Source organism: Hypanus sabinus, chromosome 4, assembly GCF_030144855.1.
Source record: "Hypanus sabinus isolate sHypSab1 chromosome 4, sHypSab1.hap1, whole genome shotgun sequence".
In the NCBI taxonomy this organism is placed as follows: domain Eukaryota; kingdom Metazoa; phylum Chordata; class Chondrichthyes; order Myliobatiformes; family Dasyatidae; genus Hypanus; species Hypanus sabinus.
Window position 1 is genome coordinate 74708158 of NC_082709.1, and position 19620 is coordinate 74727777.

General features: G+C 41.8%; 1 protein-coding gene and 1 long non-coding RNA gene across 2 annotated transcripts in view; one reads left to right on the forward strand and one right to left on the reverse strand.

Annotated features, from left to right (window-relative positions):
• Nucleotides 1-5849: 5849 nt before the first annotated feature.
• acadl (acyl-CoA dehydrogenase long chain) overlaps nucleotides 5850-19620 on the reverse strand; it is a 107234-nt gene continuing 93463 nt past the window's right edge. The window contains exons 10-11 of the mRNA XM_059967432.1: nucleotides 15127-15213; nucleotides 5850-11249 (exon numbers count right to left, since the gene is read on the reverse strand). Coding sequence (XP_059823415.1) covers nucleotides 11159-11249; nucleotides 15127-15213 — 178 coding nt within the window. The 3' untranslated portion in view covers nucleotides 5850-11158. The remainder of the gene's footprint in view (nucleotides 11250-15126; nucleotides 15214-19620) is intronic.
• Nucleotides 15736-19620, forward strand: part of LOC132392893 (uncharacterized) — a 29392-nt gene continuing 25507 nt past the window's right edge. Inside the window, exon 1 of the long non-coding RNA XR_009511687.1 lies at nucleotides 15736-15852. This is a non-coding gene — a long non-coding RNA (uncharacterized LOC132392893). The remainder of the gene's footprint in view (nucleotides 15853-19620) is intronic.

Consider the following 19620-nt stretch of genomic DNA (forward strand, 5'->3'; position numbering starts at 1 on the left):
TACCCTTAATCCTACCTCTCCTGTATGTACATACAGGACGTATTCCTGTATGTTTAGCATTTTTTGGATTACCTCATATTGTACTACAATTTTAAAACCATTCTGCTGTTCGAAGTTCAATGTAAATTTGCTATCAAAGTACATATCTGTCACCATATACCAAGATTCATTTTCTGTACTTAGTTAAGTTTACTTTGAAATTTGAAGAGTCAAGAGTTCCGGGTTGAGATGAAGATCAGACTTGCCCTGATCCTACTGAATAGTAGATAGATTTGAGAGGCCACATGACTGACTCCTGCTTCTATTTATCATGTAAGGCAATGCCAGTGCCACACTGCCTGGTTGTTGCACAAGAGAAAAAGAACTATGTGGAAACCGTGGAATGAAATAGGATCATTAAACTTGAAGTATTAGATAAACAATTCATCTCTGAAATGACTTAAGTGATTCAATCAGCTGTTGCCCAAGTCATCCCTTCAGGACAGGTGTTCCTGTTACTGAAAACAGCACCAACAATATATTTTGCATCAAGTACAAGGAGACGGAGTAACTCGATCAACACGGGGTGCAGGGAAAACTCAGGTCAGGCAACTTCTATGGAGGGAAATGGACAGTCAACTTTTGGTCGAGACCCTTCATCTGGATTGCATTTTATTCATATTCAGTAATCCTGATGAAGGGTATCAAGCTTTAACAGTGACTAGCTATTTCCTCCATAAAATGCTGTCTAATCTGCTGGGTTCCTCCAGTGCTTTGTGCGTCATTCCAGATTACAGCACCTGCAGTCTCTTGTGCCTCCTTGTAAATAGACACAACAGAGCAAAGGCCCATTAGTCAAGTAGAATTTCTGAGAGCTAAGCCTTTACTATGCAGTCTGTTTCAGGCCGTAATAAAAATCTTTTTAGGCAAGAAATAGAATAAGTCATTTTACATTCTTCTGTGTGTTCAGCCTTTACCAATTTGAACATTTTTTTGCATTAAACTATTTGGATGATTCATGGTCATTTGCTCTCCTGCCCCATGGTAGAAATGTCCAATACTACTGTGGAGGCATTGCTTTAAAGTGAGAGGGGGTAAGTTTACAGGAGATACATGGGACAAGCTTTGCTTTATGCAGAGTGCTGATGGAAACATATGATAGTGGCATTTAAGAGGCACTTAAGTAGGCAGATAAACATGAAGGAAACGGCGGGTGATAGACCATATGCAGGGCAGATGGGGATTAATTTCATTTGGCATCACGGTTGGCACGGACAATGAGGGACAAAGATCCTGTTCCTGGGCTGTACAGCTGTTTTGGTTGCTGAGGCACCACTTAATCCAACTAGGCTGCTTCAACAAGTTCAGATCATATCATCTCCATAACTAATGAACCATGGCACAGATATTGTATGGATACTCCCTAGGAATAATTTAAGAAATTAACAACAACCGCAATTATTTGCTACCCTGTGCTAATCGCAGCAGTTGTTATTTTGGCAGTCTCTGATTACTCCACGGTCAGTTTTATTGATAGCAACATTATTCTATTCCAGATAAATCACAATATGGTCCAACAGCTCGATTGTGATTCGAATAATTGCTTTTTGAATTTCTAACCTAGGCCTCTGAATATCACATCAGTCTGGACCATGCCAATGATATCATAGATTTATTTCATTTGCTTCTTGTGATGCAAATCTGACCTGTGAGTACAGCCATTCGCATCCCACACTACAACACTCATGTCATACTTAGAATTAGCAGATAAACTTTATAATCTAAGATACAGATTAGCTTTTTGCCGTATGTACATCGAAACATGCAGTGCAATATGTAATTTTGAGTTGATGATAAACACAGTCCGGGGATTGTGTTGGGAGAAGCCTACAAGTGTTCTGGCACTGACACAGCATGCCCATGACCAACCCTATCCGAATAGCTTTGGGATGTGGGAGGAAACCAGAGCACTCGAGAGAAACCCACAGAGTCACAGCGAGAATACAGAAACTCCTTAGAAGCAATGGTGAGGTTTGAACCCTGATCAATGATCACTGGTGCTGTAAAGCATTCTACTAACCATTCACGGCCATGCTGCCTACCATGCTTTACATAATTTATGTAAACGACTATGCCTATTGCTGTCTTCTGTTATTGCTCCCTGACACTTTACGACATATCACACCATTAATTTAAAAAAAACAGTTGTTTGTGGATATTGGTTCAGCACCAGCGACATTTCTGTGTTGAAGTTTATAACATGAAAGTTAAGCTCAACAAATGCAGGAGAAACTTTCCATAATTATGCTCACTTCCATCCTGGCAGGAAACTTCCACCTTACAGATAACCAGCTGCACATGGGATATGTACTAATTTTTATCACTTGCTGATGTTGCAGGCTGCTGGGCTGGGTCATTGGGACCCCTCCAGTGCCTCAGACCTTCAGCCAAGTATTGAACTGAACAAATGCTGGCGGGCTGAGCACAGGGTCACTGTAAACATGTCTGATCTCGTCCTTCAACATTAACATGTGCACTTCTGGCAGAGAGTTACCGCTTATCAAAATGCACAGGCATGCCGGACTGATATATCCCTCTCCAACTGTTTATAACTTCAACAACAATTCAAGACTAATACAGGTCTAAAAAACTTTAAAGCATTCTATCTCCAAACCTAATCTTCCAATTGTATATTCCATAAAATCAACAGAATAACAATTTCAAAAGTGATGCAAACAATGGAATTTGTTCTTTCATAAAGCAACTTACAGTTAGACTGCCAAAAATAACAATGCATTTGAGAAAAATGATTTTTATCAATTAACCTTCTGGGTGATCTTCTATTTCATTTCCAAGATGAGTAAAAGTGGGAAAACAACTGCCTCTTTAGAAAACCCATCAGTTAATTCAAATGAATGCCCATCAATTGACTGTCAATCATCAGCAAAGTAATGTAACAGTGTTCAGCAGATCAGGTAGCATCTATGGAGAGGAATAAACAGTGGATGCTTCAGGTCAAAACCCTTCATCAGAACTGGAAAGGAAGGGGGAAAGAAGCCAGAATAAGAAGGTGGGGAGAGGAGAAGGGATATATGCTGGCAGGTTATAGGTAACACTGAGTGAGGGGGACAATTGGTGTGTGGGCAAGAAGCGGGCTGGGAAGTGATAGGTGGAAGAGGTAAAAGGCTACAGAAGAAGCAATCTGATAGGAGATGGGCAGGTAACCATGGGAGATGGGCAGGTGCGGAGGAAAGGGGTGCCAGAATAAAGAATGTAAAGGAGTAGAGAATTACCAAAAGTTAGAGAAATCAGTGCTCATGCCATCACCAGATGCAATATGGGGTGCTGGTTCTCCAACCTGAGAGTGGTCATGGTAACTGTTGAGTCCAGGGATCAACACGTCAGAATGGGAAGTAGAATTTAAATAGGTGGGCACTAGGAAATCTCATTATTTTTGTGACGGACAGAGGGAAGTGCCCAACAAAGAGGTCCCCCAGTCTATACTGGGTCTCAGCACTGGAAAATTACGCTGGCGTGGTAGTAATGGGGAACAAGCAAATGGCAGACAAACTCAGTAAATATTCTGCATCAGTTTTCACTATGAAAGATACAGGAGTATGTCAGAAATTTAAGAGTATCGGGGGGCATTAGTGAGTAGTATTACTTAGAAATTGCTTGGTAAGCTGAAAGGTCTGAAGGTAGGTAAGTCACCTAGACCAAACAGACTACACTCCAGCATTCTGAAAGAGGTTGCTAGAGAGATTGTGGAGGAATTAAATGCAATTTTTCAAGAAACACTAAATTCTGCAATGGCTCCAGAGGACTGGAAATATTCAAATATCACTCCACTCTCTTAAAAAAAGGGAGGCAAAAGACAGGAAACTACAGGCTAATTAGCCCGACCTCAGTGATTGGTGAGATGTAAGAGTCCATTCTTAAGAATGAGATTTTGGGGTACTTGGAGACACGTGATAAAATAGGCCAAAGTCAGCATGGATTCCTTAAGGAAAAATCTTGCCTAACAAAATCTAGAATTCTTTGATGAAATAATGGGTAGGATAGACAGATTAGTGGATGTTGTTTACTTGGATTTTCAGAAGGCCTTTGACAAGGTGCTGCGCGTGTAGCAGGATAAAAGTATTACAGGAAAGATACTAGCACGGACAGGAGATGGCTGACTATCAGGAGGCAAAGAGGGGAAAATAAAGGGGTCCTTTTCTGATTGGCTGTTGGTGACTAGTGGTGCTTTGCAGGGGTCAGTGTGTGTCTCTTTTCATATCATATGCTAATAAACTAGATGATGGTAATGATGGATTTATGGCCAACTTTGGAGATGATACAAAGAAAGGTGGAGAGCCAGGCAGTGCTGAGGAAGCGAGAAGTCTGCAGAAGGACTTAGACATATTAGGAAATGGGCGAAGAAGTGGAAGATAGACATGTATGGTCACGCACTTTGGTAGAAGGAATAAAGGCATAGACTATTTTCTAAATGGGGAACGCATTCAGAAACTGAGAAAGGTACTAGGGAGTCCTAGTGCAGGATTCCCTAAAGTTTAACTTGAATTTGAGTCAGTAGTAAGGAAGGCAAATACAATGTTAGTGTTCATTTCAGGGAATAAAATATAAAGCAAGGATGTAATGTTGAGCCTTTATAAGACCACATTTAGAGTATCAGTCTTGGGCCCCTTATCTAAAAAAAAGGATGCGCTGGCATTGGAGAGGGTACAGAGGAGGTTCATGAGAAGGAAAGGGTTAGCATATGAGGAGTGTTTGGTGGCCACCCGGTGCCTGTACTCACTAGATGATGGGGGTGGGGGGGGGGGGGGAGAAGAGTATCTCACTGAAACATACCAAATACTGAAGGGATTAGACAGCATGGACGGGGAGGATGTTTCCTGTAGTGGGGGAGTCTAGGACCAGAGGAACTTACTCAGAATACAAGAACATTCCTTTAGAAATGAGGTAAGGAGGGATTTCTTTAGCAAGTGGGTGGAAAATCTATGGAATTCATTGCCACAAATGGCTGTGGAGGACATTATTAGGTATATTTAAAGTGGAGGTTGATAGGTTTGCTTAAAAAGGCTGTCAAAGATTACGAGGAGAAAGCAGTGGTGAGGGAAAATAAATCAGCCATGATCAAATGGCAGAGCAGAATTAAGGCTCAATTCTGCTCCTACACCTTATGATGACAAGGCAGTAATTGACTCATTGTGGCAGAGAGGAAAATTGATGACCAAGACAGCCACAATTCACCAATAGAGCAGTTGAATCCACTTATTGGAAGATTAAAAATACTACAGATGGAGAGGGAAATATCCACCAGACTAATTAAAGCACAGTTCCCCCCCCCCCCCCCCCCAGAGATGGGGAACTAAAAACTCAAGGATATAGATTTGAGGTGAAAGGTGAGGGATTTAAAAGGACCTCAGGGGCAACTTCTTCATACGGAGGCTGGTGCGTTTATGGAATGAACTTCCAGAGAGAGTGTACAATAAAAACATTTAAAAGACTGTAAGTATATGGATAGGAGGGATTTAGAGAGATGTGGGCCAAACAATGGCAAATGAGCACTATGGCTGGCCTGGACAAATTGAGCAGAAGGACCTTTTTCCATGATGTATTTATTACTCCGTACCTTTGCATTTTATGGATATCAAAGGTAAAAAACTCTTTGCACAAAATGGTGGTGGTTGTTGTTGATAAGAGGCACAGACTAGAAAGCTGAATGCTGAACTTTTATAAAAATAAAATTCTGGCTTCAACTATAGTAATGTGTTCATTTCTAGTCATCACATTACATGAGAGATGTGGCAATGTTGAAGTCCAAAAAAGATTTGAGAAAATGAATGATTTAATTTACAAAGATAGGTCACAAAGGCTGTGACTGCCAGAGTAGATAAGCCAGACATATAAAGATTCAACATTTCTTGCCTGTCTTTCTACTCTGCCTCTATCAATAAAGCCTGTAATTGTGTATACCTTTTAACTACATTCTCTACCTATCTTGTTACTTTCAATCACTAGTGCATCATCCCCACAGATCCCTCTGCTCCAGCACCCCTTTTATAACAGGATCTTTTATTCTACTTCACCCTAACACACCTATTCATCCTGTCAAACACATCAACTCACCATTCTCTGCATTAATTTTCATCTACCATGCATTTGCTCACTCCACCAGCCGGTTCAAATAGTGCGGCAATTTATCATATCTGATGTTCACAGTACTGCCAAAATTTGTGCCACTTGCAAAGTTAAGAAATGTGGTTTGCCCTCCAAAATCCAGCTGTTAATCAAAGCAAGTAATGGTACTGACAATGATTCATGGGAAACTACTATTCACATTCCCCCAGCCTAAGAAACAATCCTTTACCATGTCCTTCTGGTGTCTGTAACTTAGCCATCATTGCATCTGTGCCATTACTATTCCTTTTCAACTATGGCTTCAACTTTGCTGATATGCCTATTACATGAGAACCTACTGGATATCCATGGACACCATCTCAACTACATTATACTCATTGATATATCTCTTACTTCATCAAAATATAACTATCAAATTGGATTGGTGAAACATGAATTGTCCTTAACAAATTGAGTGTAGCTTGCCTTATTAATCCAGGCTCCTCCAGTCAACAAAGAGGCATACAGCAGCGAGACAGATCAGCTGGCTGAATGGTGTCACAATCACCTTGCACTCAACGTCAGCAGAATGAATGTGTTGACCAAAGACTTCAGGACAAGGAAATCGGAAGTATACACACCAGTCCTCATTGAGGGGTCAGCAGTGGAAAGGGTGAGCAGCTTTGAGTTCCTAGTGAGGTCAACTCAGCAGATCTATCCTGAAGCTGATATATTAATGCAATTACAAAGAAGCTATGTTTCACTAAGAGTTTGAGGAGATTTGATATTCAAAATAGTTTGTCATTTTTCAGAATATGAGTGTAAAAGAGAACAAAATGATCGTTGCTCTGGATCCAATGCAGCATTAAAAAAAAAACAAATATAAATACAACTCATAAAACACAAAAGATTCTGCAGACGCAGGAAATCCTAGAGGGACCCAACAGGCCAGGCAGCATCTATGGAAATGAATACACAGTCAACATTTCGGGTAGAGATCCTTCATCAGGACTGGAAAGTAAGTGGGACGATACCAGAATCAGAAAGTGGGGGGCAGAGGAAGAAAGACAAGCTAGAAAGTGATAGGTGAAATCAGGGGGGTGGAGAAGGGGGAGAAAGTAAAAAGCTGGGAGGTGATAGATGGATAAGGCAAGGGGCTAGAAAAGGAGGAATTCGATAGGAGAGGGGAGTGGATCATGGGAGAAAGGGGAGGAAGACTGGAACCAGGAGGAGGTGATGGCAGATGAGGAGAAGTGGTAGAAGGCCAGAATGTGGTATTGAAGAAGAGGGAAGAGGGAAGGGAAAGAAAAATCACAGGAAGTTGGAGAAATCTGCTGTAGAGAGTCTGGATGAGCACGTGGTCGATGAGTCGGAAGGGAGCAGTGCGAAAAGGTTTCACTGAACTCTTGAAGAGAAAATTTAAACTTCTTCACAGATACCTTGAAGAGACTTTGCAATTGGGCAGCAAATCATAAACACAAGAGATTTTGCAGATGCTGGAAATCCAGAGCAAACACACAAAATGTTGGAGGAACTCAGCAGGTCAGGCAGCATCTATGGAAGAATAACTAGACCTTTCGGGCCAAGACCCTTCATCAGAACTGATAAGTATGGGGGATGATGCCAGAACCAGAAGGTGGGGGAAGGGGAAGAAAGACAAGCTTGAATCTGATAGGTGAAGTAGCTGGGCAGGGGAGGGGAGATGAAGTAAGAAACTGGGAGGTGATAGGTGGAAAAGGCAAAGGGCTGGAGAAGAAGGAATCTGATAGGAGAGCGGACCATGAAAAAAGGGAAGGATGATGGGCACTAGGGGGAGGTGACTGGCAGGTGATAAGAGGCAAGAAGCTAGAGTGGGGAATTGAAGAGGGAGGGGAAGAAGAAAGAAAAACCATAGGTTGGAGAAATCTGTGGTAGCAAGTCCGGGTGAGCACATGGTCGAAGAGTTGGAGGGCAGCAGAGATCACAGAGAGTGAGCAGTGTGAGAGGGTTTCATTGAACTCCTGCCAAAGAGAAGATTTAAACCTTCAGTGTAGGCATCCCTCAAAAATGCTTTGCAGTGGAGCAGCAAATCATAAACACAAGAGATTCTACAGAAGCTGTAAATCCAGAACAATACACACAAAAGGCCGGAGGAACTCAAGTCAGGCAGCATCTATATATAAGTAATTGAGTATAACCGTAAATACATAAGACTAGCTTAAATACAAACTGATTGCAAGTACCTAAAATGATGCTAAATGCTGGATTGCTTTATGTGTAAGGTGACCCTGTCAGGAAATGATACAGTGATAATGCGAATCTTGGCAAGAGGGACGTCAGCAAATTTCCACAGAGATACAATGGAGAGCATTCTGACTGGCTGCATCATAGCCTGGCACTGAGGCTCCAATGCGCAGGATCGAAAGAGGACTCAGCTCCATTACGGAGCATCCATCATTAAGGACACTCATCATCCAGGACATGCTCTCTTCTCATTACCATCAAAAAGGAAGTACAGGAGCCCAAAGACCTATATCAATATTTTAGAAGCAGGTTCATCCTATCTGCCATCAGATCTTTGAATGGTCCATGAACACCATCTTGCTATTCTTCTTTTGCACTATACTGTTGCTACAGAACAAATTTCATAACATATATCAGTGATCATAAACCTAATTACGATTCTAGTACTCTTGCCCTGGCTCACTGTTGCTAAAGATTTCCCTACAACTACAGCCCAATCAGTTTAACTTAAAGCTTTCAGGTTGAACTGACTGGCTTGAGTTGTTGGGCTTACCCTTACTCACTTTATTGGACAACAAAGTAACATTCACCACTTTCAAGTCTTCTGGCCACATCCAAGGACGTCAGTGCCCCTGGATTTATCCTTTATTTGCTTCAGATTCTTAGGACACATCCTATCCAGTCCTGATGACTTAGCTAATTAAATTCAATAAACTTTTTCAATACCTCTAAGCTTTCAATTTTCACTGTCAAGGAAATTAAAATGGATTACAGTTGGTCTTATAAGATTCTTCAACTAAATTATTTAATCAGTTCAAACTTATATCAGGAATCTTATATGAACTCAAAATCTGACTAACTTTTGTTAATCTGGCCAAAACAGTAAACAACAGAGGCAAAATATTTTCAATAAACATTTATTGAAATTAAAGTAAATTGTTCATAACATAAAAGTCACTTTGTTCATGGCTATGAAATTGAAAGTTTTATAGCTGGAAATTGGAGATAATGTCTTTAAAAACTGAGTTTCTGAGTACGTAACTAGTAGGTTAGATTAGGAGAACCAGTGGATTCGGTACCTCTGGATTTTCAAAAGGCAACCAAGGTGTACAATAAGAAAGACTGTTAAACAAAATAGGAGCCCATGAAGTTGAGGCAAATGTGATTAGGGATTGGTTGGCAGTCTTGACTTAACCAGTTATTAATCACCTTTATCAATGAATTAGATGAAGGGGCCAAGTATACTGTTTGTTGCTAATTTGCTAAAATACAAAGTGGGAAAGTGGAGGAGGATGCAAGGAAACATCAAGTATTTAGGGCTTTAGGGTCCAGATGGGGAAGGACAGGATTGTCAAGCAGTACAGATTCTCTACATGAATTCCAGTAATGATAATTTTGGCAAAAGAAGCAAGATCAAATAGGATCTGTCTATCCTCACTACAGGTTATACAAGAAGAATGAAAGGTGATCAGATATACTGTAAAAGCTCCTGAGGGACTGATGGAGCAGATGCTGCAAAGCTGTTTCCTCTAAATTGAGAGTCTAGAATCAAGCAGTACATCATTGGGTGAAGAGTTCAGCCATTTAAGATTAAGATGAGGTGGAAGCTCCAGTTGTCAAACCTTTGTAAGTTCTCCTACAGGTCAAAGAATAACCAGATATATTCCTGGTCGATAGATTTTTGGAGCCAGTGGGGATCAAATCACAAGTACATCTAATGGGAAGTGAACATGAAGCATAACATTGATTGATGAAATACATTCCTACTCTCCTCCTACTCTCCTCCACTGCTGCCTCTATTTCTCATGAATTTAGTCCTAATGTGATTCATTTGAATGAAGGAGCCAATGTACCCCATATGATCTCTGTACATGAAATTACGGAGATCTTCTGAGGCATTTCTTATTGCTAATTTCCTTTCCCTTTGCATCCTCAGAGTTACAGTTTCATTAGTGGTGATCACCTCTCAGTAACTCATGGGAGTGAACATTAGAAAACTATTTAAAATGATGAGCACAAGTTGCACCAACACAAATACTCCTCAAAAAGAGGCATTGCATAGTATAAACACTTGCCGACTTTCCCTCATAAGATACAAATCCTTTGGGTTACTTTACCTACAACAGTATAACTGTCATCCAGGAAATACACTCGGATTTTATCTGCCTCAAATCAGTTACTTGGGGAATTTTCAGATTCCAACAATTTAGAGTTAGATGTTTAAGATTATGACTGCACTGTGGAATATCCTTCTTTACTCAAACATAAGGCTTATCTGAGCCCAAGTTATCAAGACGTTTTAATAAACAATTCTAAGAATTAACAGATAATTCTATAACAGTCTGATTATAAGTCTATTAGAACCTTAAAATTCCCTAAAAATACACAAAGAATTTCAAAACTCAAGATAATACAGTGGGAAGTTGTTTAAAAAATTCCATTCTTTTTACTATCAGTATATGATTTGATTTTTTCCCCCACCCAGATCCAAAAAAAATTAAAGCATTTATCTTGGTTTGTTGCCTCAACAATACAGATTCTTGCATAAGATTTTACCACCAGAACATGTCACAGTTGGCTCTTAAAACTGTTGCTGACACAGTTTCACAAATAGCAAGTAAACAAAAAGGCAAAAGTAAAAGCATTCATATTCCAGTCAACTTACACAGATCATATCAAGGTGAAATGCACTGTATAAAGTAAGCTAAGTTTTCCATCTGTGAACAATCCCCAATTTATTTTTTTGCTGGATGAAATGAAGAGCAAGAGGATTACAAGTTTTCTGCATGTGAAGGTACTGTTGGCACGAATCAGCATTCAGCTCACAGGACCATTAGTCACTTACAATTTGTCTAGCAATAAGCTCTTTCATTATTTCATTTGTTCCACCGTAAATTGGCTGAACACGGGAATCAACAAAAGACCTGGAAATAAAATGGCTGACGTTAGGTTCAGAGCATAGCCTAACGCACAAAATCATAAAAATAAGTCACTGTCCAATTTCAAGTTCTCTAAAATAAGTATTTTTTTAAAATCCAAAATCCCAAGGGGAATTTCTTCCTTGGCCTCTCCTTTCCTCTTGACAGGAAGATGATTTAAATATACATTATGCAAATATTACATACTAAAGAACAGATTGACTCAGATGAGTTTTTAAAACAACACTTGAAAGCTGGGTAGAGATTTATGGTACATAGGGATCAGGAAAAGCAAATATACTTTCTAGTTGGGGTAACTGGATAGCAATCACTAATGGGAAACCTGGAGGCCTTTGGGCCTTGTTAGGCCAAGGACACTGGGTGCTTTGCTGCATAATTGAGCGCTTGGTAGGGAGCACCGATGCTTTTTTGCTTGGGGGGGGGTCATTGCTTTGCTGTTGCTTGTGTGTGGGAGGGGGTTTGGAGTTCTAACATTTAACTGTCATTCAATCTTTTCGTGGATGTTTGCGAAGAAAAATAATTTCAGGATGTATGTTGTATACATTTCTCTGACATTAAATGTACCTATTGACACTTGATTAGCTTTACCTCAGCAAAATTAGCACAGAATCCTCTCGGCTACGTGGACTGGAATTGATTTAATTTCCTCCACAGGACACTGGAAATGGCCAAGTTACATTACAATCATTAGATTTATTTCAATAAAGAACTTGAAGTGCATGGACTTTGTGGCGGGGGGGGGGGGGAGTAATGCTAAAGCTGTGAAACTGTAGACTATAAATTGTCAATTAAAATTCAATTTTGGATTGTGTTATAATCTCAAAAGAATGTATGCATCTATTTAACCATCTGTGTTTCTCAATAAAGAAAACATAATCAATAACCTGTCTACCCAGTAATTATATAGATACAAATAACCAGTTATCTAACTTTGAAAGTTTCTTCAAATTGAGAAGAATTATTTCAGATTTTAATCTGTGAGGAGTTTTGCCACAGAACAACTTCGTTAGGCTCAATGGCCACTTTCTATCCTATAATTAAGGCATTAAAATTTGTAAAGCCGAGAAATACTCAAGGTCTTTCCGCTAAACCAAACACCAAAATACTTCTCCATTATCAGTTAGTGTCAAAGGAACAGAGAAATTTATGGAGTGTGATGAATAATGTACCATATTCAGCTAATGGGCCAATGTGAGTCACATGCTTGGACTGGTGATGTTACCACGACACTTCGTGCTTGCTCTTCTTATGAAACAGGCTGTTCATCCTAACAAGTCTGATCTAAATCTTGTCAAGAGAAAGAACATGCCAGAGTTAGTCTTCCCCATTCTGTCCTTGACAATCAGACCTGCCCTCTTATTTGCTCCTGAGAATCTATCTACTCACAGCAAACCTCGCAAAGCACAGTGGAAAATGTCACCAATACTGTCCTGACAAAATCTTTCAACTTTCTGGAAGGATAAGTCAAACAATGGAAGCATCCTTGCCCAAGTCGATGTTCTCAGAACATTTTTTCACAGACTCAACACCTCTCTCCCAAGGCAGTGCCCTGTTCCAGGCACTGGGAAGAGATTATCAGGCAAACAGTAAATACCAAAAGAATCAAAAAGCAAAACATCAACAATGCTGAAAATCTGATTTAATGGCAGGACATCCTGGAAACACTTGTCAGTCAAGCAGCAAGGCAAAAGAAGCATTAACATTCTGGACTCATGCCAATACCCAGTTTGGTGGGGAGCAAAGAACTGGGGCTCCAGCAAGTAGACAAAAGCACATGAACTGGGGAACCAGTGACGTGGGGAACACGGGAATTGGGGAACTGGGGAACCAGCAAGTGGGCAGAGAACATGGGAAGGGGGGAACCAGTGAGTGGATGGGGAACATGGGAACTGGGGAACCAGTGAGTGGATGGGGAACACGGGAACTGGGGAACCAGCCAGTGGGTGGGGAACACGGGAACTGGGGACCCAGCCAGTGGGCGGGGAACACAGGCACTGGGGAACCAGCGAGTGGATGGGGAACACGGGAACTGGGGAACCAGTGAGTGGATGAGGAACACCGGAACTGGGGAACCAGTGAAGAGACGGGGAACACGGGAACTGGGGAACCAGTGAGTGGGCGGGGAACATGGGCACTGGGGAACCAGCGAGTGGATGGGGAACACGGGAACTGGGGAACCAGCCAGTGGGCGGGGAACACGGGAACTGGGGAACCAGCGAGTGGATGGGGAACACGGGAACTGGGGGACCAGTGAGTGGATGGGGAACACGGGAACTGGGGAACCAGTGAGTGGATGAGGAACACCGGAACTGGGGAACCAGTGAAGAGACGGGGAACACGGGAACTGGGGAACCAGTGAGTGGGCGGGGAACATGGGCACTGGGGAACCAGCGAGTGGATGGGGAACACGGGAACTGGGGAACCAGCCAGTGGGCGGGGAACACGGGAACTGGGGAACCAGCGAGTGGATGGGGAACACGGGAACTGGGGGACCAGTGAGTGGATGGGGAACACGGGAACTGGGGAACCAGTGAGGAGACGGGGAATATGGGAACTGGGGAACCAGTAATTGGATGGGGAACACGGGAACTGGGGAACCAGTGAATGGATGAGGAACACCGGAACTGGGGAACCAGTGAAGAGACGGGGAACACGGGAACTGGGGAACCAGTGAGTGGGCGGGGAACATGGGCACTGGGGAACCAGCGAGTGGATGGGGAACACGGGAACTGGGGAACCAGTGAGTGGATGAGGAACACCGGAACTGGGGAACCAGTGAAGAGACGGGGAACACGGGAACTGGGGAACCAGTGTGTGGGCGGGGAACACGGAAACTGGGGAAACAGTGAGTGGGCGGGGAATACGGGAACTGGGGAACCAGTGAGTGGGCGGGGAACATGGGAACTGGGGAACCAGTGACGAGGGGAACACGAGAACTGGGGAACCAGTGATGAGGGGAACACGGGAACTGGGGAACCAGTGAGTGGACGGGGAATACGGGAACTGGGGAACCAGTGACAAGGGGAACACGGGAACTGTGGAACCAGTGATGAGGGGAACATGGGAACTGGGGAACCAGTGATGAGGGGAACATGGGAACTTGGGAACCAGTGATGAGGGGAACACGGGAACTGGGGAATCAGCAAGTGAACGAGAAACACGGGAACTGGGGAACCGAGGGGGCGGGGAACACGGGAACCAGTGAGTGGGCGGGGAACACGGGAACTAGTGACAGGACGAGGAACGCGGGAACTGTGGAATCAGTGAGTGGATGGGGATTTCAGCAACTGAGGCTCTGTGCAGTGGATAATCAGCATGGCAAATATCACCATGTTAGTCAGATGTTGAACTATCACTATTTCCCATGACTGGGTAGCAGATTACCTGAGCTTCATTGCACTTTAAAAATCTTTAAAATGAAGTCCTGCCAAGAATTATACAGGTGCTCACGCAATATTTAAGACCTAGATGAGCTCTTGAACCTCCAAGTTGTGGGAGTCGACAACCAAATGGGATTAACATAGATGGACATTTGATAGGTCAGTGTGGGCATAGTGGGCCAAAGGATCTGTTTCTTTACTGCATGACAGTAAAATGCTGTAAAAGAATTTTTTTGAAAAGCAGGGTGTTTCTGACAGCCTGCAGCTGATAAACATATTCTGTCCAAGTAACTGTACTCATTGACCCCAGCTTGCCTTTGGTTATATTCTGCAGGTCTATCACTGTTTGTAGACAGTCTGGTGTACAGTAGCCAGAAGCATAAAGTACCAGTTTCAGCAGAGAAACAATAACAAAAATACTTCTTCTGGACAAACTTGTGTCTTCAAATTAACTTACAATAATTTCATAAATTAGGACTTACTTTGCAATTGGATATTCCCACATGTATCCCCATCCACCATGCAGTTGTAGGCACTGGTTGGCTACATTATGCTGGAGCTCAGTTGCCCTTTATAAAAACAAAAAAGTTAAAAACATTCATTATCCTTTATATCCAAAGACAGCAATCATCACCAAGACTGGTACGTCATTTTTTACAGAATCACCAGATGTCTTAGCTTTGTGTATTTTTTTCTACCAGACCCCAAACACCTCCTGCACCCTTGTGTGAAACACTAGTCTTCACATTTGAGCTCAGGCTGCGGTGTTGGCAAGCTATTCGATCAACCATGCTGCCACGTCTACCCAACACTTGGATGTACAGCTCCCTGGGAGATTACTGTTTTGCTAAGTTGGGTGTGCTCAAGTTGATAATGTGACACACCACCTGTTCCCTGAATAGCTATCATCAGCCAAATCAGCAGAGGCTAGAAAACAAACCTGGAATGACATGGTGTGTATGGGTCAGTTACACCTAAATATCCCAACAAATGGAAAGTTCACCCAATGCTCTGAATGAACTCTGGCACTTTCTGTTAATTAACAGCTGGTATGCGTTTAAATAATCAACAGCGTTGCTGCAACAGACATATTCTACTTCACAAAGCAACACACAAAATGCTGGAGGAACTCAGGTCAGGCAGCATCTATGGAAATGAATAACCAATCGACGTTTCAGGCTGATACCCTTCTTCAAGACAGGAAAGGGGTAAGTTGCCAGGATAAAAAGGTGGGGGGAGGGGAAAGAGGCTAACTGGAAAATGATAGATGAAGCCAGGTGGGTGGGAAAGGGAAAGGGCTGGAGAAGAAGGAATGTGACAGGAGAGTGGGAAGGAGTAGAGGAACCAGGGGAAGTGATAGGCAAATGAGAGGAGGTAAAAGGCCAGAGTGGAGAAAAGAGGAAGAGGGAAGAGTGAAGGGGAGGGGGAGGGGAATTTTTTTACTGTAAAGAGAAATTGATATTCATGCCATCAGGTTGGAGGCTACCCAGACAGAACACAAGGCAGCGCTCCCCCGTCCTAAGGGCGGCCCTATCTCAGCACAAGAGGAGGCCACAGACCAATATGTCAGAACAGGAATGGGAATGAGAATTCTTGGTTGCCGGATAGTGCCATTTCTGACAGATGGAGCAGAAGTGCTCAATGAAGCAGTCCCCCAATCCACAGTGGGCCCCACCAATGCAGAAGAGGCTGCATCGGGAGCACTGGACACAAGAGATGACTCCAGTAGATTCTGAGGTGAAATGTTGCCTCAGTTTGAAGGACTGCCTGGGACCCCAAATGGAGGTGTGGGAGGAGGCAAATGGGCAGATGCAGCACTTAGGCCAATTGCAGGTATAAATATTGAGAGGGAGAACGGTGGGAAGGGATGTGGACAAGGGAATCGCGGAGGGAGTGATCCCCACGGAATGCGGGGGGAGAGATAAAAATAAGTGGTGGAGATGGCAGAAGTTACGGAGGACGATTATGTTGGATGCGGAGGCTCATGTGGCGGTAGGCAAGGACAAGGGTAATTCTATCACTGTTAAGGTGGTGGGAAGATGAGGTGAGCGCAGCCATTTGGGAAATGAAGGAGATGAAGGTGAGGGCAGCATCCATAGTGGAGGGAGGGAAACCCCGTTCTTTGAAGGAAGAGGACATCTCAGAAGTTCTGGAGAGGAAAGCTGCATCCTGGGAAGTTGGAGACAAAGTTGTTGAAATTGATGAGCTCAATGTATGATGCATGAAGCAGCACCAATGCAGATGTCAATGTAGCAGAGAAAGAGTTGGGGAGTATTACCAGTGAAGGCTTGGAACATGGACTGTTCTACGTAGCCAATGAAGAGTCGGGTCTAGTTGGGAGCTCATGGCTACCCTTGCTTTACGTTAGTTTTTTTGTGAGTAACCTATTACCATGAACAACTGTAGAGAAAGGCAAAATATAGCTCTTCAATAAACTTTGTAGAAGTTTAAACAGTACCCAGAATAATAGAATTTTATATGAAAATGGGAGTAGTCAGCCCACCCTACCAAGGTAATCTATTTATTACAATTCATTGAATATTTTGGTATTCAATTTTGCAGATCTTAAAATATTTCAGAATGTTCCACTGGACATTTCTTGATTTGAGTTTGACATTACATCATCAATTTATCTTCTTGATCGTATTGCATAGCAGGCATTTGCAGCATAGCTGGAACTGCAAATAATGAAAAGAACTTAATATCATCACACATTGATGTTTGCCTCAATTTTTATTTTCAGTATTATGCCTATACCTGACCTGGGAGTGTACTTAATAATGGGCACTTGTTTTATCATCTTAAATGTACTTAAACAGAGTAGGTACTTTAACTCAAACTCCCCTCTGCCCCCATCAACTGATAAATGTACAAATGAAACTTTGCGAGGAACTAAGCTGACTGAAAAATCAATTAGGTTGGATCGAAGCTGTTGAAAGTGCAGCTCCCACACAGCCTTTCAGCTTCTCACTACTTCACTAACAAAAACATTTTTTGTATTTAAAGCTGCTTTTTTAAGGATCACTGAAGCATCAAATATGTAGCTGTTAAACAATAAATTGTTCACCAAAGACTACTGAAAGAAATCATCTAGTTACAATGATTTTGAATCATTATTACAGTGCATAGTTACAGTACAAGATACCAGGGGCTTCAATTTAAACTAGCAGCTTTTAACTATTTAGTGGACCTTTCTCCTAAATGCTCAGCATGAAAATAAGATTTTTTAAAATACAGAACTATGCTGAACAGAGTTTGAATTGTTTCAGTACTATTTAGGTTGCTTTAATCAAACCATTGCCTTTGCTCAGGAAGGGTTAGCCTTCACTTTTTAATTAACAACACAACATTTGTTCTGCTTATAAGGCTGCGAGAACAAGGAGGATGGCCTCTCCAACCTCATGAAGGTCTGGCAGATTTCATCCTCCCCAGACATGTCAGATGGCCAAAAATAACTCTTCATCCTAATTTATCTTACCTCATCAAATACTTCTTGCGGATACGTCACAAAAAACTCAGCATTAAGATTTTACTTTTTAATTACATCTTGTGAAAAACACATTAATTATTTTATGTTGATATTCACCACTTCCTTTACATTTTAGAATTCTGGGTTTCTTCATTAAATGGCAGGCTGTTTTCCCACCTCCACAAAAAGTGGACATAACTGGCTAGACTGGCACCTACTGATCATCTCTAAGGACTCTAGAGGAGTTAATGGTAGAAGGAATGAATGTTCAGGGTGCTGAGTTCCATTTCAATAAAATGGGTTGCTTTGTCCTAATACCGTCAAGCTTCTTCAGAAAAATGGGTAGTATTCCATCACACTTGAGCTTACATCTTGATGGAAAGGCTTAGGAAAGTTATTTGCTATAAAATTAGAATTACTCACATATTAAGATCTGATTAAGTTTCTTATCAGTGGGGAATCCCAGGACTATATCAAAGGTAATGGGATTAAAGATTAGGTGAAGCTCAACATGTATATCATTCCTTTATTACTTTGTTCCTATCAATGCCATAAAACAGAAGTTACTGAAATGTTGCTACCCATATTTCAGGAAATGGAGATGGAACTTAAAAAGTTACAGTTATCAATGAACACCTCCACCTCTGGTGAAGGCTTATTACTGAACAATTCCCTAATCCTGAGGATTCTGAGCAGCAACGCACTGAACTAAAGACATTAGCTTTCACAACTGCTTCTATCTTCCTTTGGGACATGTACAACTTCAGCTAACTCTCTGTAGTTTGCGCTCAGTTTAATTTTACCAGGGCCCCTTGTTGCTATTCATGATCAAATGCTGCCTTATTGTCAATGGCACTTACATTCAATATATTGTAGTAATGCTAACAGTTATGTGACTTGTTTATAGATATTCCTACAGCATATTTAAATAACTATATTTTTAGGTTTTTCCACACAAGTCTAATCAAACCAAATTCAAAATGTGTTGTTAAGATCAAATGATTGACAACAAGGGAGAGAGTTCTCCCAAACTTGGGACCTTAATAGCTGAGTTTTGGTCCCCTTAACTAGAACCTACAGAGAACACAGAAGGACATCTCTTTAGAACAGAGATGAAAAAGAATTACTTCAGAAGTTCAAAGCAAATTGATTACAAAATACATACGTATGTTATTATATACAATGGAGATTCCTGTTCTTGTGGCATTCACAGTAAATACAATAAACACAACAGAATCAACAAAAGACCACATCCAACAGGACAGACAATAATCAATGTGCAAAAAGAAAGAGAGAGAATAATAAAGAACAAAGCAATAAATATCGAGAACATGAGATGAAGATATGACAGCCAGAGGGTGGTGAATCTGTGGAAGTCATTGCCACAAATGGGTTTCGAGGCCAAGTCAGTGAGAATATTTAAAGCAGAGTTGATAGGTTCCTGATTAATAAGAGCGGCAAATGTTATAGGGAAAAGGCAGGAGAATGGGTTTGAGAGGGATAATAA